The sequence below is a fragment of the Cornus florida genome, unplaced genomic scaffold (assembly GCF_030987335.1).
Source record: "Cornus florida cultivar Cherokee Brave unplaced genomic scaffold, ASM3098733v1 CherokeeBrave_3.0.0_Hap2_Chr11, whole genome shotgun sequence".
Lineage (NCBI taxonomy): Eukaryota > Viridiplantae > Streptophyta > Magnoliopsida > Cornales > Cornaceae > Cornus > Cornus florida.
The window spans coordinates 138752470-138775909 of NW_026775581.1; the positions used below are offsets into that span (position 1 = coordinate 138752470).

The window sequence follows — 23440 nt, forward strand, 5'->3', positions numbered from 1 at the left end:
AGATCGAAGGCGATTCTGTTCAGAGCCGGAGGTTTAAAGCTGTTGTTGCGTTCAGCACTTCTTGTCCGTCGTTCTCAGATCTGAAGCCCTTCATTTTGTTGGCCGAGGCTACCTTGGCTGTCGCAAGTTGCAGAGGTTCCATCATCACGAACCATCTTTGCTCGGTTGTTAGATCACTGCTTGTGTTGGGTTGCCGTCACTGCTGCAAGGGCTAGGGTGTGTACTAGCCTTGATTCTCCATTGAGAACCTCGAGTGCTAGAGTTTATTGTTGGTGGCAGAGTTCTGGTTCTTGCCGACGCTGATTGTGAAGGAGAAGGGTGGTGTTTGGTCGCAGGCGTGAAGTTATCCCAACCTTGGTTTACTAAAATCGGAATAGCAGAGAACTGGTTTTGCTTTGGCCCGTTTGCCCAGATCCAAACCAGATGTCCAGATCCAACCCCGTTTGCCCAGATCCGGTCTGTTTGCCCAGATCCGACCTTTTTGCCCATATCCGGATTCAGATTTTTTTTTCCCCGGTTCGATTTTTTTTTTTTCAATCTCTTTCCTTCTCCATGGCTGCCGGTTCAAACCTGCTTTCTTCTGCTTCTTTCAATCCTCCCATGACTTCGGTCAAGCTCATTGGCAAGAACTATGTTCTATGGGCCAAGTCAGTAGCTATTTTTCTTAAAGCCAAAGGCTTTGGCTCTCATTTGGTTAAGGTTAAGCCTAAAGACAGTGATGCAGATTTCAGTTCATGGGAACAAAAGGATGCTCAAATCATTTCCTTAATGCTGAATTCTATTAAACCCAATATCAGCTCCAATCTGTTGTATTTGGATACTGCCAAAGAGATATGGAACCGCCTCCAACAGCTATATTCAGGTACTGGTAATATCACCAGAATTTATGAAGTGTGCAGACAATTCTTTGACCTCCGGCAAGGTACTCACAGTCTCGCAGAGTACTTATCACAGTCAATGGGAATTTGTGAAGAAATGAACTTATATCAGCCCATCACCTCTGATGTGAAGAGCATGCAACAACAACGTGAGGATTTTAATGTTGTTCGGTTTCTCACAGGTTTTCACCAGAATATGAATCTGTTCGTGCACAGATTTTGGGTAGCCCTGCACTTCCCTCTCTTCCTGATATGTTCTCCAGACTCCAGCGTGCTACTTTATCTAATGGCGCTTCCAGGAGTGCTTCCAATGGTGTCACTGCTCCTCCTAGCAGTGAATGTTCTACATTAGTTGTGAACCAGGGTGGTTTTCAGTCTTCTCATGGCAGTGGCGGTCGTTTTACCCGTGGTCGTGGTCGTGGTCGTGGCCGTGGCCGTGGCAGAGGCAGAGGCAGAGACTCAAAACTCTGCACTCACTACGGTCTTACTAATCACACTGTCAATTATTGTTGGGATCTTCATGGGAAACCGCCACCTTCTTCCTATGCACATCAAGCGGTAAAGAACAGTGGCAGTAGCCTTTTAAAGTATATAAAAGGCGTGGCAAGGAGGGTTCTAAGGCTCAAACTTTAATTTGGCACATGTTGGACGATGGGGGGTCCACTTGGAGTCTTGCATAATTAGGGGGTTTAGTCAAATTTCATTATTTTGGTAATTGCATCAATTAAGTTATTTGTTACTTTATTAAGTTAGAGTCAACATATGATTACCTCCATTGGAGGATAATCCAAGGGTAATCTTTTATTATAAAAAGGATACTATGTAACTCTGAATACTCAACGAATGATTGAATAAAATTATCCTTTGAGATTTCTTTATGAGTGATTCACAAATTCTGAGGGTGTGAGGCATTCTCTAGGAGTGATACCTAGGTCCTATTGGAGTGATTCCAATAGGCTTTTCTTTGTTAATTTCAATCCTTCTTTTCTACTAACAACCCCCGAATCTTAGCTTTGTTAAATTTCCAGCCCATAACTCTTATTTACTTTCTTCTATTTGAGCCTGTCCTTTGTCCTACATCAGTTTTTGGCATCAAAACTTGAGTTGACATCATGTCAACACAATCAGGAAATGAAAGATCGGGTATTAATCAGCAAGATGAGCTGATATCCAAGCTTGTAGAGCAGCTCAATGGGTTGAATGTCCGATTCAATGAGTTAGAAGCTCGATTGTGTCAGCCTATTAACAATTTTGCTCCTGGTTCATCCAGTACAAATGATGGCAGTGGTCGAGAGCAGCAACATCCTTTAAATGTGCAGCAAAGGCAGAATGTGAGGGCTGATCCACCACCACACCAAATGTTCGAGTTTCCAAGAAATCTGCTGGGAATGAATTATCATGTGCCACATGATAACGCTGGGGATATCACAAAGAAAATTAAAATGGAGGTGCCCGATTTTGAAGGAAAGGTTGATCCTACTGTATTTTCGGATTGGCTTGCTTCGATTGAAGAATATTTTGATTGGTATGATATGAGTGATGATTGTAGAGTGAGATTTGCTAGAATGAAGCTTATGGGCCTAGCAAAAATATGGTGGACTAGTGTTGAAGGAGATATTAGGAGGCTGGGACAACCACCAATCAGCACATGGCAAGAAATGAATGCAAAGCTTCCAGAGAAATACATGCCGGCCAATTACCATGACAAACTGTGTGATCAACTTATCAATCTAAAGCAGGGCAGCTTGTCAGTCGCCGAATATATGCAAAGATTTGATGAGTTAAAGACTAGAAGTCAAGTTGTGGAAGCCCCGCGGCAAACACTTGCAAGATTCAAGGCTGGTCTAAGGTCTGATATCAGAAGGGAATTGCTTCGCCAGTCATTATATGGTGTTGAACATGCCTTTCAGGTTGCATTGGACATGGAGGAGTACTTGAGTTATCAAACGGCTTGAAGATCTAGATATCAAACCTGGGATGCAGCACCCAAGAAGTCCAGTGATGAAAATCGCAGCACACAATCAGTAACAACGCAGCCAAATGGTGGAAATGCTGGATCAAAACTTCCCTTTTCTAACATGGCTGATCCTAAAGGGAAGAGTATTGTGGCCAACAAAGGTAGTGGAAGGAGTAACAAGTGTTTCAAATGTGGAGAAATAGGTCACATGGCATATTGGAATAATGCCTGAAGAAGAGCCAGAAGAACATGGGGGAGAGGACAAAGGGGACATGTTTGACTATGGGATCTACAACTCTGATGATCTAGAAGAGGATGAAGATGTTCCATCAATCTCCGTTGTGAGGCACATCCTTGCAGCCCCTAAAGTTGAAGATGAAGATTGGCGACGCACATCTATTTTTCAAATGCTAGTTCGTTGTGGGAATCAAGCTCGAAAGGTCATTATTGATGGCGGAAGTTGCATGAATGTTGTGTCTGCAGCCACGGTTGAGCGCCTCAAGCTTTCAGTCCAACCACATCCACAACCATTCAAAGTGGCGTGGATAGATAGTACTTCTATTCCGGTAACTCAACGTAGTCTCGTTTCTTTCTCTTGTGGAGCTTATAATGATTATGTTTGGCGTGATGTAATTCCCATGAAAGTGACACATATTCTTCTTGGGCGGCCTTGGATTTATGATCGAGATGTGTATCATTGTGGGAAGGAGAATACATACACTTTCTTGTTTAACAAAAAGCAAATTCTTTTGAAGCCTATGTCCTCAGATGAAATGGAGAAATATAAAGGTGGGCAGGCTGTAGATGATGCGAAAAGCAAGAAAAAGTCCCTTAATCTCCTTTCCAAGAAGAGGTTTCAATTGGAAAGTAAAGAGATGGGTGTTGTATATGCTGTTGTAGCACAGGAAATCAAAGAAACTGTTGTTGTTCATGATTCTTCAATGCCATCAGAGGTCGCCAACTTGCTGTCAGATTTCTCAGATTTATCTCCCGAAGATCTCCCTAATGAACTCCCTCCTCTACGTAATATCCAACATGCGATCGACTTTGTACCGAGGTCTCCATTGCCTAACCTTCCAGCTTATCGTTTGAATCCAAGAGAGCATGCTGAGCTTCTGAGGCAAGTTAATGAGCAGCCGTCCAAAGGATTTATCCTTGAAAGCTTAAGTCCTTGTGCTGTCCCAGCTTTGCTCACACCAAAGAAGGATGGTAGTTGGCGCATGTGTATTGACAGTCGTGCCATCAACAAGATTACAATCAAGTATCGGTTTCCTATTCCTCGAATCGATGATTTGCAAGACATGGTGTCTGGTTCTTGTATATTTTCAAAGATAGATCTGAAAAGTGGCTACCATCAAATTCGCATAAAGCCCGGGGATGAATGGAAGACAGCTTTCAAGACAAAAGATGGACTCTACGAGTGGCTTGTTATACCATTTGGTCTTTCCAATGCCCCTAGTACATTCATGCACTTCATGACTCAGGTATTGCAGCCCTTTATTGGTCGTTTTCTGGTTGTCTACTTGGATGATATTTTAATCTACAGCAAAACGAGGGAGGAACATATTTCCCACCTTCAACAAGTTATGAGAGTTCTTCGCCAAGAGAAGCTTTACAAGAACTTGAAGAAGTGTTCCTTCATGTTGCCGAGTGTGGTGTTTTTGGGCTTTGTTGTTTCTTCCAAAGGGGTAGAAGCTGATCCAGATAAAGTGAAAGCGATTCTAGACTGGCCAATTCCCAGCACATTGCAGGAAGCACGGAGTTTTCATGGGCTAGCTTCATTCTATCGGCGATTTATTAGAAATTTCAGCACAATAATGGCCCCTATCACCAATTGTATGAAGAACAGCCAGTTTGTTTGGACAAAGGCAGCAACACAGGCCTTCGAAGAAGTGAAGAAAAGAATGACTGCAGCTCCTATTTTACGCCTTCCAGACTTTTCAAAAGTGTTTAAAGTTGCATGTGATGCTTCACAGGTTGGAATTGGAGGAGTGCTCAGTCAAGAAGGGCATCCGGTTGCATATTTTAGTGAGAAACTTAATGAAGCAAAGCAAAGGTATTCCACTTATAACAAAGAATTTTATGCTGTGATTCAAGCACTTCGCTACTGGCGACATTACCTTCTTTTTAAGGAGTTCGTGTTGTATTCTGACCACAAGGCCCTCAAAAATATTAACTCCCAAAGGAAGTTAAGCCACCGACATGGGAAGTGGGTTTCATTCTTGCAAGAGTACTCATTCGTCATCAAACATAAAGCTGGTGTTGAGAACAAGGCAGCCGATGCACTTAGCCGAGTTGTTCATATTCTTGCCTCCATGGCTGTTCAAGTTCTTGGTTTCGATATGCTTAAACGAGACTACTTATCTTGCACGGACTTTAGCATCATACATGCTGATTTGATAGCTGGACAGCAGGGTACATATCCTGATTATTAGGTACATGATGGTTATCTCTTCAAGGGAACTCAACTTTGTTTGCCTAAGACGTCTCTTCGTGAACATGTGATATGGGAGATGCATGCTGGTGGGGCAGCAGGTCATTTTGGAAGAGATAAGACCATTGCCATGGTGGAAGATCATTTTTTTTGGCCAAGTTTGAAACGAGATGTGGCCAAAATTGTTGCTCGTTGCAGAACTTGTCAAATATCCAAGGGAAGAAAGAAAAATACAGGTTTATATACACCGCTCCCAGTCCCTCATGAGCCGTGGCAAGATTTAAGCATGGACTTTGTTCTTGGGTTGCCTAAAACAAGTCAAAGTCATGATGCTATATTTGTTGTTGTGGATTATTTTTCAAAAATGGCACACTTCATTCCTTGTTCCAAGACATCCGATGTTGTCCACATTGCCAAGCTTTTCTTTCAAGAAGTTGTTCGGCTTCATGGATTGCCAAACACCATTGTTTCTGATCGAGATACCTAATTTATGAGTTATTTTTGGCGCACATTATGGAAGATGCTGCATACAAGGCTGAAGTTTTCCTCTTCTTTTCACCCCCAAACTGACGGCCAAACTGAGGTTATTAATCGCAGCTTGGGTGATTAGCTTCGTTGTCTTGTTGGTGACCATATTAGTAGCTGGGCCCAGATTCTTCCTATGGCCGAATTTGCCTACAACAGTTCTGTAAACAGATCCACAGGGCGCAGCCCCTTTGAGATTGTGACAAGTTTATGTCCTCGGAAACCAATTGACTTAGTGCCTTTACCAATTGTGGCACGCCCTAGTGCTGAAGCTGATGCTTTTAGTAAGCATATTAGAGACATCCATGCGGAGGTTCAAAGGAAGATTGCAATGAGCAATGAAACTTACAAAACACAAGCTGATTTGCGGAGGAAGTTTGCTGAATTTGAGGAAGGAGATATGGTTATGGTGCGAATAAGACCGGAACGATATCCTAAAGGTGCTTATAAGAAGCTTCACGCAAAAGAGTGCTGGCCCATACAAAGTTCTCAAGAAAAGTAGCTCCAATGCTTATGCTCTTGACCTACCAGAAGAGATGGGTATCAGTAAAGTCTTCAACATCGAAGATCTCACCTTGCATTCAGGCCATTTTGCTGATCCATTTCTTGTTGATCCTATCACTCGCCTTCCCCCAGCCCCACGTGTAAAGGAGGAAATAGAAGATGTTGTTGATCACCAACTTGTTTCAACAAGAGCTGGCGGTTATCAAAATTTCCTCGTTGTGTGGAAAGGACGGCCACTTTCTGATTGTACATGGATTAGCGACAGTGAGTTCCAACACCTAGCTCCAAACCTCTATGAACAATTTCATGCATTTACCTGGCTGGGGTCGAGTTTTTCCAAGCCGGGGAGAATTGGTAGAGAACAGTGGCTGCAGCCTTTTAAAGTATATAAAAGGCGTGACAAGGAGGGTTCTAAGGCTCAAACCTTAATTTGGCAAATGCTAGACGATGGAGGGTCCACTTGGAGTCTTGCATAATTAGGGGGTTTGGTCAAATGTCATTATTTTGGTAACTGCATCAATTAAGTTATTTGTTACTTTATTAAGTTAGAGTCAACTTTTGATTACCTTGTTTTGGTAAATTGCATCAATTAAGTTATTTGTTACTTTATTAAGTTAGAGTCAACTTTTGATTACCTCCATTGGAGGATAATCCAAGGGTCATCTTTTATTATAAAAAGGATACCATGTAACTCTGAATACTCAGCGAATGATTGAATAAAATTATCCTTTGAGATTTCTTTGTGAATGATTCACAAATTCTGAGAGTGTGAGGCCTTCTCTAGGTGTGATACCTAGGTCCTATTGGAGTGATTCCAATAGGCTTTTCTTTATTAATTTCAATCCTTCTTTTCTACAAACAACCCCCGAATCTTAGCTTTGTTCCTGAATTTCCAGCCCATAACTCTTATTTACTTTCTTCTATTTGAACCTGTCCTTTGTCCTACATCATTAAGTAAACTCTAATGAAGGGGATTCTTCTTTCTCTACCACACCAACTGCTCCACAAGTGGCTGTTGAGCCTGCTATGGTCACCATGACAATTTCCCGCGATGAGTATGCTCAGTTTATGTCTTAACAACGGCCTTCCACCTCATCTTCCATGGTTTCCTTTGCCCAATCAGGTAGTGCACCTGCATGTCTCTTATCCTCTCGTCAGAGTCCCTGGATTCTTGACTCTGGCACATCCGATCACACATAGTTGTTAAAGGCCCAAGGCGCACAAAAGCGCAAATGCCTCCTGGAGCCTGAGGCGCGAGGCGCGCGCCCGACTGAAGTAAGGCGCACGTTGGAAAAAAAAAAAAAAAAAACAAAACCCACCCAATAAAATATTAAAGATGCAATAGTATATATAAAGATGTAAAAGTCAACTAAATGAATTACTTAAGTTAAATATTCAACATAAAGATTGCAAAACCAAGTAAATCAAGTACTTGAATTCAACAGTGAATAATCAAACATATTAAAACTAAAACAAACAAACATAAACATCATATATGGACTGCATTACATGTTCATAAATTTATATACACACACTTATTACTTGCATATGCTATATGAGATTTATCTACTATATGAGATGTAATATATATGCATATATGGACTGCATGATACCATATACCAACTGATATGTATACTACAATTTATTCCAGCAGCACATAATTGTATACTACAATTTATTCCAGCAGCACAGATTATAAAAAAATAAATAAAAGAAGAAGCTGAACTCTAAAGAGCAGAAGCACAGAGAGCCGAGAAGAAGAATAGAAAAAAAAAATACCATTGAAAGACACCATTACATTGGACAAAGATGTTTGGACTGACACTAAGGGGATCCATTACGTTGGACTAACCCAAGGATCCATTACTAATTTTTAATTAATTGTGTCCCAGAATCAAATTTTAATATAAGAAAATATTGTTGAAATTTGCGCGAGCCTTTGAGATTTTATAGAGAAAAAACAAAAAAAAAAAACTGGAGAAAGGAAAAATAAATAAATAAAATAAAAAGAAGAAGACAAAAAAAAAAAAAAAATCTGCCAGGACTCAGGAGAGAGCCGAGACTCGAGAGAAGAAGAAAAAAAGAAGAAAAAAGAAAAGAAAAAGAAGAATAAAACTGGAGGAAAAAAAAAAAAAACTGGAGAAAGAAAAAATAAATAAATAAAATAAAAAGAAGAAGACAAAAAAAAAAAAAAAATCTGCCAAGACTCGGGAGAGAGCCGAGACTCGAGAGAAGAAAAAGAAAAGAAGAAAAAAGAAAAGAAAAAGAAGAATAAAACTGGAGGAAAAAAAATAAAAAGAAGAAGAAAAATAAAAATAAATGATATAAATCTGGCAAGAAAGAACCGAGAGTCGAGAGAAGAAAAGAAGAAGAAGAAAAGAAGAAAAAAAAAAATCTGACAGATCCGGCAGATCCGAGAAGAGAAGGAGGAGAGAAGAAGAAGAGAAGGAGAGAATAAGGAGAACTTACCTGCTGAGTGCTTGCCGACGGTGCGACGCAGATCCGAGAGTCCGAGTGAGCACTGTATTGCCTTCGCTGCCTCTGTCTTCTTCTTTCCTTTGCTTCTCTTTTTTTTTTTTTTTTTTTTTTATTTTGCAAGGCTTTAGGATTTGAGCTTTCTACTATTTTAAGTAATAAAATAATAGAATACAATAATATAACAATACACACTTACACAGAGTCACAGACAATAAACAAACAAAAAAAAAAATAGCGAAAAAAAGTAAAAAAACCACAGTTTCATGCAGGCGCGCCTTTATAGCGCCTGTAGCCTGGCGCCTTGGTCTGAAAGGCGCACGCCTCTCTTAACACAAACGCCTTAAGTGTACCCAAGGCGCAAACATGGCGCCTCAGGCGCCTTTGACAACTATGCAATCACATGACTGGTAGTTCTCATCTCTTATCTAATTTTCAGTCTGTTCCTTCCTCTCAAAGTGTTACTCTTGCTAATGGCTCCTCCACTAAAGTTTTGGGTATGGGAACCACCCAACTCACCTCTTCTATGTCCCTTTCCTTTGTATTATATATTCCTCAATTCCCTTTTAATTTGATGTCCATTAGTCAAATTACTAAATCTCTTAATTGCTCCATTACATTTTATCCCTCATGTTGTATTTTTCAGGATCTCAAGAGGATGAAGAAGATTGGTACGGGACATGAAGTAGGTGGCTTGTATTACTTTGATCTTGCACCATCTCCCATGGCTCTTCAATCATCTTTGTCTCATTTCCAGTGGCACTGTCGTCTCGGCCACCCATCATTATCAATTTTGCAGCGTCAAGTCCCCAGTCTTAGTCCATGCCTTCTGAAGCATGTCAACTTAGTAAGCATTGTCGTGTATCTTTCAAACCGAGAGCTACCAATCGTGTTGCTAGTCCTTTTTAGTTAATTCATTTAAATGTATGGGGCCCAATAAAACATATTTCTATTAATGGATTTCGTTATTTTGTGACTTTTGTGGATGATCATTCTCGTATGACTTGGTTGTTTTTAATGAAAAATCGTTCTAAGTTATTCTCTATTTTTCAAATATTTCGCAAAGAAATAAAAACTCAATTTGGATGTTCCATTAAAGTTTTACGTTCTGACAATGCCAAAGAATATTTCTCGGACCCTTTTAAGACTTATTTTCATGCTAAAGGCATCATTCATCAATCATCTTGTACTTATACTCCTCAACAAAACGGAGTAGTTGAACGTAAAAATCGTCATCTCCTGGAAGTATGTTGTGCCCTTTATTCCATATGCATGTTCCCATACATTTTTGGAGTGATGCTATTCTTACGGCCTGTCATCTTATTAATCGGATGCCTTCGTCGGTGTTATAAGGGAAATCTTCTCATTCTGTTCTATTTCCCAACTCGGCATCGTTTAATCTTATTCCTCGGGTCTTTGGATGTGTGTGTTACGTCCATAATCTTGGGCCCGGTCTTGACAAACTCAACCCTTGTGCCACTAAGTGTGTTTTTCTTTGGTATTATCGCACTCAGAAGGGTTATCGTTGCTACAGTCCTCATTTTAAGCGCTATTTCACTACTGCTGATGTCTCCTTTTCTAAGTCTCTCCCATATTTTTCTGATTCTACTACCCCTCCCGATATTACTTTTGAGCCACCTATGCCAACTGTTCCCTCTCTATTTCCTGCTCCCACACCTCCTCGCTCCGTTGTCCCCTTGCAGGTTTATACTCGACGACCTCGACCGCCTACTGCGCTCCCTCCATCTCCTTCAGAGTCTTTGGATCCGACGCCATCTACTTTGCCTGATGATTTGCCTATTGCTCTCCGTAAGGGTATTCGGTCGTGTGTTACTGCACATCCCATTTCTAACTTTGTCTCCTACCATAATGTTTCATCCTCTTTATCTTGTTTTTTATCCAAATTGTCTGCTACTTTTGTTCCCAAGACTTTGCAAGATACTCTTTCTAATTCGGATTAGCGCAAAGCCATGGTAGATGAAATGGATGCCCTTCACAATAATCAAACTTGGGATCTTGTTCCCTTACCTCCGGGCTCCAAAATGGTTGGTTGTAAGTGGGTCTACACTGTTAAATACCTTTACGACGGGTTTATTGAGCGGTTGAAGGCTCGTCTCGTGGCAAAAGGGTACACTCAAACTTATGGTATTGACTACGATGAGACCTTTTCTCCTGTTGCTAAGAATTCTTCTATTCGGGTACTTATTTCCATTGCTGCCAATTGTAATTGGCCGTTGTTTCAATTGAATGTCAAAAATGCCTTCTTGCATGGTGACTTGGTTGAAGAAGTTTATTTGGAGCAACCGCCTGGGTTTGTTGCTCAGGGGGAGTATTGTCACACTGTTTGTTGCCTTAAAAAGGCCCTGTATGGATTGAAACAATCTCCAAGGGCTTGGTTTGGAAAATTCGCTGAGGCGGCATTAGAATTTGGTCTTAACAGATGCCAGACCAATCATTCAGTATTTCACCCGCGCACTAAAGCTAGCTTCATTTTTCTTGTGGTGTATGTAGATCATATTGTGATCACGGGTGATGATTCTGAAGGCATTGCTAAGTTGAAGTTGTTTCTGCAAAATTGATTCCACACTAAAGACTTGGGTAAACTTAGGTATTTCTTGGGTATTGAAGTTGCTAGATCCAAGAAGGGTATAAGTTTATCTCAACGCAAATATGTGTTGGACTTATTAGAAGAAACAGGTATGTTGGGTGGTCGTCCAGTTAATGCTCCTATGGATTCAAATACAAAACTTGTGTCTGATGAGAGTGATCTATTTAATGACCCGGGCATATTTCATCGCCTTGTTGGGAAATTAATTTATCTCACTATCACTCGACCCGATATTTCATATGTAGTTAATGTTGTAAGTCAGTTCATGGGAGCTCCTAAGTCAGTTCATGGGAGCTCCTAGAATGCCACATTGGATTGCTATTCTTCGGATTATCCGATATCTCAAGCAAGATCCAAGTTTTGGATTATTATATAAATCAAATGGTCATCTCAGGGTGGAAGGTTTTACAGATGTTGACTGGGCTGGTTCTCCTTCAGACAGGAGAACTACTACAAGCTACTGCACATTTGTAGGACGAAATCCTGTTACATGGAGAAGTAAAAAGCAAACGGTGGTAGCTTGATCTAGTGCTGAAGCCGAGTACAGGGCAATGGCCCATACCACTCGTGAGTTGACATGGATACAACATTTTCTAAAAGAACTTGGGTTGACAGTTGAAACTCCTACTCCATTGTTCTGTGATAATCAAGCAGCTGTTCACATTGCATCAAATCCTGTGTTTTATGAGAGGACAAAACATATTGAAGTTGATTGTCACTTCATTCGAGAAAAAATATTAAATGGGAGCATCTCTACTCCATTTGTGTAGTCTGAAGATCAATTAGCTAATATATTTACCAAAGCATTGGGTCATAATCGGTTAAGGACTATCTGTTCCAAGCTGGGATTATTTAATATATACTCTCCAGCTTGAAGGGGAGTGTTAGAATGTTTTGGGTCATTATGTAATTACATATAGTTGGTAGGGTCATTGTGTAATTAGCTGAGTCTTGTATCTTTATAAAAGCCACTGTAGGCTTAGGGTTTATCATATGAAATACACAATTCTATAGCCACCATGATCTCTCTCTCTCTCTCTCTCTCTCTCTCTCTCTCTTATCTGAACAAGGGGTATATGGGCAAGTAAGCTGATGAAGTAAACCTTCTTGGTTAAGTTGAGAACGAAACTCTTTAGAAACATAACGACCATTATCAGACCTAATATTCCTAACAATAGTTTTATATTGAATTTTGATCATTTGGAGGAATTGAGTGAACAAGGGAAAAACTTCAGATTTCTTTTCAAGTAAATATACCCATGTGCAGCGGGAATAATCAGCAATGAATGTGACATAATAACGATGCCCCGAAAAAAAAGTAACAGGAGAAGGACCCCACACATCAAAATGTATGAGATCAAACATACTAGGTGCACGATGCATATGAAAAATATAACTGGTTCTAGTATGTTCAGAAAGCTCACAAATCTCACATTGAAACTTATTATCCTTACAAGCCATTATTAATGAAGGGAAAAGCAAACATAAATACTGAAAGTTGACATACCCAAGGCGAGCATGCCATAAACTTAAAGGCTGAAAAGAAAAATCATAAGACCTGGAAACTGGAAGAATAGAGGCTTGAAGCAAGTGGAGGAGGAGTTGGTGAAGGATCCCTAAAGTAATAGAGGCCATCGTACTCATATCCCCTGTCAAAAATCCTCTTCGAACACAAGTCCTTTAAAACACAGTAATGAGGAAAGAAAATCATTGCACAGTTTAGTGATTTGGCAAGTTTGCTAACAGATAGAAGATTAAATGCAAAGTTAGGAACATGAAGAAAAGATGGCAAAATAATATCAGGGGATAGAAGAACATCTCCTTTACTACAAATAATGGTGGTTAACCCATCAGCTAGACTAACAGCCTAATTAACAGGGGTAACGGGAGTATAAAATAATGACAATTCACCAGTCATGTGATCATTGGCTCCAGAATCCAAAACCCAAGAAGGTTTTTCCGCTTTAACATGAAAAGCAGAAGGAGTACCTGTAGCTATAGTAGCTGTGGGAGTAGAAGAGCCGGTCCTGGTAGACAAAGCTCAGAATTGCTCCTGAAATTGACCAATCCGGGACTGTAACTAATTGAAGTCCTAAAATATGGTCTGGGAGGAGTTGAAGCAGGAGGGACAATAATCTGTGAAGTAGTATACCCACCTAAAGTATCGGCTACTGCGGCAAGGCGGCCACGGCCCGAAGATAAAGTGTCCTTTTGGCTACTAGAATCACTCATAGTACCAAAATAAGGCTGGTCCGCACGTTAAAGAGGGAGGAAAAAGAAAAACAAGGCCGGAAAAATCAGCGCGTTCCTCCATATATGTTGCCGAACAAACATCGGCAGCCCACAAAGAAAAAAAAACACTAGAAGGAGCCTTAGATCATTAAAAAAAAACTAAGGGAATTCTCCTAAAAAATGAGTCCAAAGCTGAGGGTTACCCGAGGGGTTTGGCGCAAGGGCTGGGAGGAGATAGATGTGCGCCGGAGGTGAGGAAAAATGGAGAGAGGAGAGAGAAGGTGGCGGTGGTGGGGAGGAAGATGGGGAGGCGAAAGTTTTTGTTTTACTCTGATACCAAAAAGAAGAAGTTTGGGGTTTTGACTTACTCAAACCGAGAGCCAAGAGCTATATTTATATACAAGAATAGGGTACAAAGAAAGGAAACCAAATCAAAAAAAAATAGAAAATATGCCAAAGTCTACGTGATCCTATGACTATGGGGACCTTATCTACGGGATGCCATGATTACGGGGATATTATCTACGTGGTCCCATGATTATAAGGATCTTTCATAAAACACCTAATAAAAGGCTAAAAACAGCTAATAAAAATAAAAATAATAATAATAAAGATATTTCAACGGTTATTTTGGTAAACAACAAAATATGTGTCCATTCTGGGATTGTCAGAAAATTTGAAAACACGAGTGCTTTTGTGCGAAAGTAGCAATTGATAGATTGCTGTACCACTATGAGAAGTTTTGATAAAATTGACTACCTCAAGATGAGTAAGGAAAGCATTAATACACACAATTCAACAAAGAAACGCATTTTTGGTATCATGGAAGATCCTTCTTAAGGTAGAAATAGGTACAAAAAATAAAGATGTCATGTCTACCAAGTTTTATTTTTGTCTTTTGCTCAACCAGCAATTTTTGCACTAGGAATCATCCTCGGAACTATATAAAAATTAAAAATGATATACATATATATTCTCATCAAGAGAAATTTTACCTCTCCAAAAGATTTTAATTTATCAAGGGGCACCAAGTTTTCAAAAGATTGTAAGGAAATACATATATTCCTGCACATGTCTGGCCCAGCAACAAAAAGAAAAACCGTTCAGACAAATCCAGCAATCCCAGCATTCATATACATCCATATGGTTGAGTAGCTATGGTCTACGCAGTTAGAAAAAATTATTTCACCAAAATATATTTCCCATGGAATCTACCTTCCCAGAAAAGGAAGCAACAACAGGAACTTCACATGTTGGGCAAAATAAGTAATTGTCCACAATGAGTTATTTTCTGAAGGTTCTCAAACAAATTTGGCAGAATCAATCAGGGCATGACAGAAAAACTGTGCAGTTGATTCCATACCATGACTGGAAAGTGACAAACAGTTACGGAACTAATCTCATGAACAAAAAATTAATAAGGTCATGTTTATTTCTCAGAAATAAGGTGTCACGTTAGTCACACCAAAGCGAACAATGTTTCAAATGTATAGGACCAACAAGAAAACACTTTTAAAAGCTCTAGTCTGACTGCTAAATCAATCACCAGTTGCAATCAAAAACCTTTAAGCAAACTCTCCATATTGAAAGTCAAACTACAGAGCTGTAATGACATCTGAAACATCTTTTAGCCTGATGCACACAACTTTTAAACAATTTAACATACCTAATTTACATGATCTACTTGGAAAATAGTGAGATAAAATGACCGATGCTCAAGTTTCTGGTCATTTATAATTGTCTCAGACATTTGGCCTCAAAATCAAAAATATCAGGTCCTAGCCGTAAAAAGGTTTGCTCAACGTCATACACAGAGGCACAAGATCAAGCCTCAACCACAGTAGGCGTAAAAAATTGTATTTTGCAACCACGAGTAATGGATGATACCCAAGCTATGATACATTTTCCCCCCCTAGTTTAAGCTATGATACATAGTATGCAACTATGCCATACCCTGATACCACTCTATATAATAGTGGCATGTTAGACACTCTGCCCTGGCACATACATAAACTGACCCACCTCAACACCTTTTATAAAAAAGTGCAAAGGGTATTATGCCTTTTGTCAGAATTTATACTCTGCTTCTTATTTACTAATAACCAATGGCAAGAATTAAACTCATAAAACCCTCAACCTATTGAAGTTCATTCACACTTGATTACTCCACTCAAATGCTTTAACCCATAGTTGAACTGAAATTGATTCCTCTATATCCACAAAGTAAAGCCACATGACAAATGCACATATAGACATTCACTATCCTTTCTGCATTCAACATTATCAACAAATCACAATTACAATAAATTTAAACCCAAAAAACAAAACAAAAAAAAAAAGGGAAAGAAACTGGATTTTATATTCAAGTGTTTGAGCTCTGATAAATTTATACGATCATAAAATTTGACAGGACCATTAATCATTCCATAATGGGTTCAAGAACTATCAATACCATAACATAAAGGCTGTTATACTCCACAGTAGCTGTGTTACTGGATCTCAAACTTGACTTTTATAATAAGTATGCGTGCATTTTTTTTTTTTTTTTTTTTTTTGTGTGTGTAGAAAGAAAGAGAGACGGGGGAGAATGCGGGAGGGAATGGGACAATTGTCCCTCTGGCATTATTAACTAACCAGATTCCATGAAGTGGTCTGGATCCCATCTAAGCTTATAATAAAAAGTACTTGATGAACTATTGGTAGGCCCATAGCTTCTTCCTTCATATGAATCCCCTCCCCCCCCCCCCCCCGGGGCGCTTGAGGCACATATGCATTTTCAATTGAAAAATAAGATGAGGTGGACTTTTAATCTTTATGCACACATGTCATACAATAGCAACAGATTTCTTGATGAAAGCCAATGAGAAAATATAACAGCTGTAACTCCATTAATTAATCAACTCTCTGCCTCCCACACTTGAAGAACGGTGGCTTGGATAGTTTCAAACATTAGCGGGGTGGGTGGAGGATCTTGGGGGACACTCATCATCATCTTTGCCTTTATTATGAATAAGGAAACTCTATCACTAACAGCAGATAATTTTGACACACATAAATCCGTCAGTTCAAAGTTGGTGGTGCTTCTCTATTTATCAAAAAAAAAAAATTGGTGGTGCTTCTTAAGAAATTCAGATTGACCAGTTAATGAATGAAGGTCATTAAAATCATAAAAGACCATTGTGCGGTAAGCCTACCTATGCAGGGTGTGCGAGGAGGGCATTAGTAGTCAGTAAAATAAAAAGAGACACTACCCAGTTTTGGTCCCGCCATGGCAGGTTCCGGGAAGGGAGGACTCGAGATAGACCTAACCTTTAATATCACACAAAGTGGCTGCTCTGAGGCTCGAACTCACACCAGTAGCACTGGTGCTCAAGCGTATAACCACTAAATCAGGCAACGGTCCTCAAAAGTTACAATTGAAAATTTGGAAAGAATGAGAACATGTTTGTACTTACTCTTACGAGCTAACAAAGAGTCCCACAAGCGAGTTGCTCTTTGAACTAAATGAGAGTTCTGACTTGAGCTAGATACAAGTTCGTCCCACAGTTCCCCTTCCAATTTCACCTTGTTCCTCAAGTCATGCAGTTTTTCCAACTCTTGCTGCAAATAAGCCTGAATTCCAGGAGTTCCAAATGCAACAATAAGAAAAATTGAAGTCCCACCATAAACAAAGATATCAGCTCAACATAATTCCCTCAAACTAATGCGATTAAGTTACCCCTCTACCTCTTCCGCGCAAAGACCACGGAATTCTGCAGTCATTTCATGAGCCAAATTTGACCACATAGCCTGTCTATGGACTGCTGTCTCTGCATTTTTCAAAAACCTCCTTCGTTCGAGTGCTATTCTAGCCTGTTTATCATAGAAGGCCTAAGTCAGAGACTCAGAGCTACTGAAAGTTGAGTAAATTGTCCTTTAAACACGTGCTAAAAGGGAAGATACAAGCATTACAGCAAACAAATATATTAGTGTCATGCGATAGAAGACAAATTTAAAATTTTTATCTGGAACAATTCACTGGGACAGCATAGAGTGACATGCAGACTTTAGAGGCAGAAGCGAAAACCAATATTTATGAACAATTTTTTTCCAATTGCAAGAGTTGCCTAGGTAAATCAAATCTTTACTTTAAAACAATATTTAATCAACAATGCAATTCACTTCATACATAGTGACTAGTGGTTAGCAGGCTAAATGCCTAAACATGCAAACAGTTCATGCTCTCTAGAAGTAAAATTAGATAGACACATAGAACAGGTGTGGGGGAAACCACTATAATCACTTGTTGATCATCTTACTCGAACACTTACAATGCCTTTGGATGGAAGGAATTGGAAGAAAATAAAAGAAAAGGAAAAGGAGGGATAGCTTCAATCCGTTTAATTTAAAACTGAGCGAAAAGAAATTATAGCTTATACCGTTAAACAGTTATTTTCTATACTTGCAAAAATGAATGGAAGTGGGAGAAAAGGATGGGAGAGTTAGTGACCACTCGTTTTGAGAAAAGAAAAGAAAATAAAAGGAAAGGAAAGGAAGAGGAGGGATAGCTTAAGTAACGTGTAATTTAAAACTGAGGGAAAAGAAATTATAGATTATCCCCTTAAACAGTTATTTCCTATCCTTGCAGAAATGAATGGAAGTGGGGGAAAAGGATGGGAGAGTTGGTGATCACTCGTTTTGTCCCTTTTTTTTCTTTTTTCTTTTTTTGATAAGTTTGTCCCCTTTTTTATAACAAGTGAATTCCTATTTTACTCCTACCACTCACAAAAAATATAACAATCATTTCCTTTCTTTTCTCTCCAGTATCTTTCCCAAACACAATGAAGTGTTTCTATTATCCTTTCCTTCTTTCCTTCCTATGTTATCCAAACACCTAGAGATGTTAACACTATCCTCTCCTTTCCTTTCTTCCCTCTCATAACTAATGATATCCCTCTATTTTTTTTCCCTCATGTTTATCAAGACACCCCTTAGGTTAGAGATCAACAGAAACAGAACAAGAGACTGTTTCAAAATAGTTCATTAAATGGTAAAACCTAACTGACAAGGATACTAAAAGAACACTCACAGTGTTACCTTTATATAACACATGGTAAACACCTCCTATCAGTTCAAAAACTAACTCTACCTGACCTACCATGAGTTTATTAAATTCAGTTTATTTAAATGTCATTGTGTGGTAAGACAACTCTTATCAATAACTAAAATGGAAGCACATTCCTATCCTTGTTACATAGATGAAAGAGATCAAATAATAATAATAATAATAATAACAAAATCAGAATTACCTTTGTTATAGGAAGTAGGGCAGCCGCATGCGAGAAAGCTACATCTGTCAATGAAGCAGGCAGCGGGTTAGAAGCTACATCAGCTGCAAAAGTTCGTCTATGAACCTCTCGCAAAGCATGCAAAGAAAGTTGCCACAAAAGTTCAACAAATCTGCAGTTAAGATATGAAGCTTATTACCGAGTTCAATTATGTTCACAATGACCCTCATGTGAATGCTGAGAAAAATTTAAAGTTGCAATCCAGAAGTATTTCAATGAAAACTACTTATCAGAAATCTATTTCAACCAAAAATATATATATACATATATATGCATAAAATAGACAAAAACAAAACTGCGACTACATTTTGTGTGTGTTTGCATGCCAGCTGCAAAATATGATTGTAAATGAAAACAGCAATTGATCTAATGACAAAACTGTGAAGTGACCAGGAATTCTATGAATATGGTGAAGATCTTATGGCTTATGTATGAGCAGTTCCCTTTCCGTCGCTATTCTGGTACATGCTTAAACCCATTCTTATGAAATAGAATACTGTATCCTAAGCACAACAACCAGGTTAGAAATAAATATAAAGCCTTATAAATGTACTGGCAACCAGAGCGAAAGTTTGTGGATTAACTTCAAACATAAGAAAAATAAAAAATAAAATTTGAGGAAAGAAATTATAATAATCCTTGGTGACCAATAAAACTTCCTCCTTGAGGACAGAAAAGGCCATATATACAGTAATTGAACATACTAACCCTTAGACTGTGCAGGTGATAAATGATGCAGGCTCGGGTTCCAAGATCAAATTTTGGGAAGATTACTAGTAGGGTTTCTATGAATACATTTTTTGCGATATAACATCATTAACTCCCTGGTAATAATGCTTCCATAGGTATCTTTGCACCATGTAGTCCCTTTTCTTACTGTACACATTAGAACCTTGCAGCCCTATTTGATTAGAAGCCGCAGTCATTTTTCAACTCTAGATCTTGAATAGTCTACCCTTCTTCATCATTCTCCAAGTCTATTCTACAATGTAGAAAACCAGAACACAATTATTAGTTCCCCGTATTAGTTCGATACAATTTTGCCAACCATTGTTCTCATACTCAGCATTTTCCCTGACTGTAGGCCTGTAGGGCTACTATTATTATGTTCTCAGTTGAGAGATGGCCACCCATTATTATGCCCGCCTGATTGGGCTCTACATAGAGATAGTTTCGCCCATCTCACTTGTGACTTGCGCCTTCCCAAGTTTTGAGTACCTGAATACTAGATGGCTATGATTCTTCTAGGATGGAAGAAGAGATGGAATCGGGAAGAAACTTCTTTGATTCGGTAAATCATATCACTTGAGGCAAAATTTACAAACTCTTAGATAGATAACAGTACTGCCTTTCTCTATATTCAAAGTCCAACATAGCAGTTCATTTTTCTCTCTAGTCCCTACACTTAGTTCAGCCATTTAATTTAATCCTATTGAATCGAATTTGCAAATCATTTTTATTTCAAGTAGAGTGATCATTTCTGAGGAATATTGATCGATGGAGAGGATGAAGACAATAAAAAGACTAAATCAGAAACTTAAAGGCTTTTGGACCTTGTGCAATCAAGTTTTGGGTTAAATTCAAAATCTTAATTAATCTGTATTTAAACATGCCCCCTCTAAAAATAAAAATAAAATAAGAGTTTACTCTTGAGGATTCTCAATCTCTTCTTAGTCTTTATTTTTTCTTTCCTAAAACTCATGACCAACACCAAGTTCATTTTTTTTCTATTTTAATCATTTATCACCCTTTTACTCTCTCAATCTCTCTCTAAGGCAAAAGCATGAAGTTGAACAAATATAGAAGTCTTTTTAACAGTCAATCTCTTGACCTTAAGTCGGTATGCAAGACCCAAGTTCTCTCTTTTCACCCAATATTGTTGTTTCAAATAAAAATTTCATTTTGGGGGGAAAAGGGGGAAAACAAAAAAAGTAATTGAATTTTGTTAACGACTTATCGTCAATAATTGCTCGATTTAATGGCATTGATTACGATATTACCTTGCGATACTTTTAAATCATTAAAACTTTCCGTGTACAATTTTATTGAATGGAAATATTATGGGCCAAAATATAAGTTTTATTATTAATCCTTTTGGTACAAAAAGAAAAATATTATTTTATTATTGTTCAAATTCGCCCGCACTTAAGTAAATATTTGGCCTCGCCACTGGAAGCATCTAATAATTTCTATATTGCTGGACATGGGCTAAAGTGGTAATTCAAGTCTTATTAGGGATCAAGTTATGCTAATAGGTCTTTATATGTGTTTATTTTAGGCTTAATTTATTTGAAACTTTAAAATTCCCTATGTAGTCTAATCCTTATATGAGTCTAGCAACTATAAATATGGAATATGGACTATGTATTATCCACTTAATTTAAAGAATAGTGCTGAGTGTTGGGAATTCGAGTTTGTACAGTTTGTGATGCAAGTATGCAACCTGACTTTAGGAGGCAATCGTAAGGAATGTTAAGTGAGATTTCCAAAATACTTCTCTTTTCTTCTTCTTACTTCAATTTCCTGCTCTTTAAAAGATTTAAAATAAACAAAACAACCCATATTTCATTCCCAAAACTGTAGCCTGCTAACCCCAGTCGTCTCCGAGCCTTTACCTTATATTTTGTCAGTTAAGTTTGTGCTCCAAACCCAAAATCCTTGTCATCCGAAAATTCCTGAATTTCCAATCTTGTTCCTCTGTAAAGCCTAAAAACTTCTCTGTACCATTTCAAGTTTTCGACCCAAATCCATAGTTTACATAACCTTTTGCTTACCACAAAACTAATAATAGGTAGCACAATTCTAAGTTTTATAAAGCCATCCTAAATCACCTATAAGAACTTCAATCCACCAGTCTCTAAATTCTAAGTTTTATTTTTTCATCAATCTAGTATTCTGTCTTGTCTTAATGGCTAATGGTGTAGTTAACAATTAATGTATGGAAAATGTAAAATGAACTAAATCGGCATGCATTATGCTAACTGGAAGTATTTTTTATGTTAGCGGAACTACACAGTATAAGGAAACGCATGGCACAAAACATCATTTTCGCTAATATCTAGTATTCAACTTGACAGGAGGATTGTATCATTCATTCTGCCCTTTTCGAATTATTTGAAATGTCAAGAGAACCAACACTAGCTTGTTCAAAATATTAAATTAGCTTCATTCATAAGATGCCTCATGCATTTTACTCCTATATACCTCAATTTAAAATTAATCAAATCACCAACATAAATCCACAAAACAAGTCTTAGTGCTGATTACAGTAACAAAACTCAAATCATGTCAACATGATAGGCAACAACTCATAATGTATCAAATAAAGGCTCAAAAAATGGTGGCAAGTTGCAACGACTAAGGAGAAACAATAACACTAAGAGTAATTTTGAACTAATTCAAGCATTAATATGAACTGTTTCACCAACCAACCTTGGTCCGCAACATGTAGCAAGGGACGAAACCCTAGCATTGCTCCTCGGTAAAGTCCCTTGCGATTCGAGCTCACTTATAATACTTTGCACAACCTAATTAAGAAAAAACTATAAATTAAATCAATCAACAGAAACAGCAATGAATCTGCAGAAAATCTCAGAACAGTATTCACGAATTAATGGAAATTGCATAAAATTACCTTCCGAAAGTCGCGTGATTGCGCAGAATCAAAAATTGGCCAAACCTTATCGAAATCCTGAAATATCCCAATGTTAGAGAACGAAAAAGAACAGATCCAAAGATGGCGAGACTTAATCGAAATATAAATACATGTGCATACTACACATTTAGAGAGAGAGAGAGAGGGAGAGTACTTTTGCGGATTGAATTGGGCCTCTTAGAGAAGATAAGATGAAGTATAGAAGCTGTTCGCCTAATTTAGGGTTTGAGTGACGAAAAAGTCCAACCCGAGGAGCACCGCTGTTGGCTCCGATTCCGATGATCGACGGATCAAGCCCTAATAACAAGCAGTTGGTGTACATTGCACTTTCGAGCTCTAATTCCCTCTCCTTCTCCCTGTCCATTGTCATCACTCTCTCTCGCTACCTTCCTTTCTAGCTCTAGATTTTCTCTTTTGTTTCTCTTTCTGTATAGATACAATTTACTTCTTCCATTTCCGTCTGTGTGTGTTTCTGGTTTGTTTTTAGTTTTAATTTTCTTGAAAAGTTCTGTTTGATTTTTAAACACGAGTCCCTATAATATAACTCAATTGGAAAAGCGACCTCGGGTATGGGTGTGAGAGGAACTTTTTGGGATCAAAAGGGTATTTTTTATAATTTTGGTTTTGTCGGGGTGGCGGTGGGTCCTACCGGAGGGATGAATAAGTCACGTTTGAGCCGGTTGCATAATTTGAAATACAAAGAGGGGGTTGCCGCTAACGTGCGCCAGTGAACTTCGTAGTACTTTTTCCTGCTGCCGGCCAACTATTGATCGGAAAGTTTGGAGGTTTACGCAAGGGCGCGTTTGGAGATGAAAAACGGCGAAGAGATAAGAAATCATTACATT

At 38.6% G+C, this 23440-nt stretch overlaps 1 protein-coding gene across 2 annotated transcripts in view; it reads right to left on the reverse strand.

The window, feature by feature from the left end:
* The window catches only part of LOC132287205 (AUGMIN subunit 6-like), a 43706-nt gene extending 20629 nt beyond the window's left edge, over positions 1-23077 (reverse strand). For both annotated transcript variants that reach the window (XM_059789744.1, XM_059789743.1), the window contains exons 1-6: positions 22750-23077; positions 22575-22631; positions 22373-22467; positions 18902-19052; positions 17340-17465; positions 17069-17225 (exon numbers count right to left, since the gene is read on the reverse strand). In XM_059789744.1, coding sequence (XP_059645727.1) covers positions 17069-17225; positions 17340-17465; positions 18902-19052; positions 22373-22467; positions 22575-22631; positions 22750-22965 — 802 coding nt within the window. In that variant the 5' untranslated portion in view covers positions 22966-23077. The remainder of the gene's footprint in view (positions 1-17068; positions 17226-17339; positions 17466-18901; positions 19053-22372; positions 22468-22574; positions 22632-22749) is intronic.
* Positions 23078-23440: the final 363 nt, after the last annotated feature.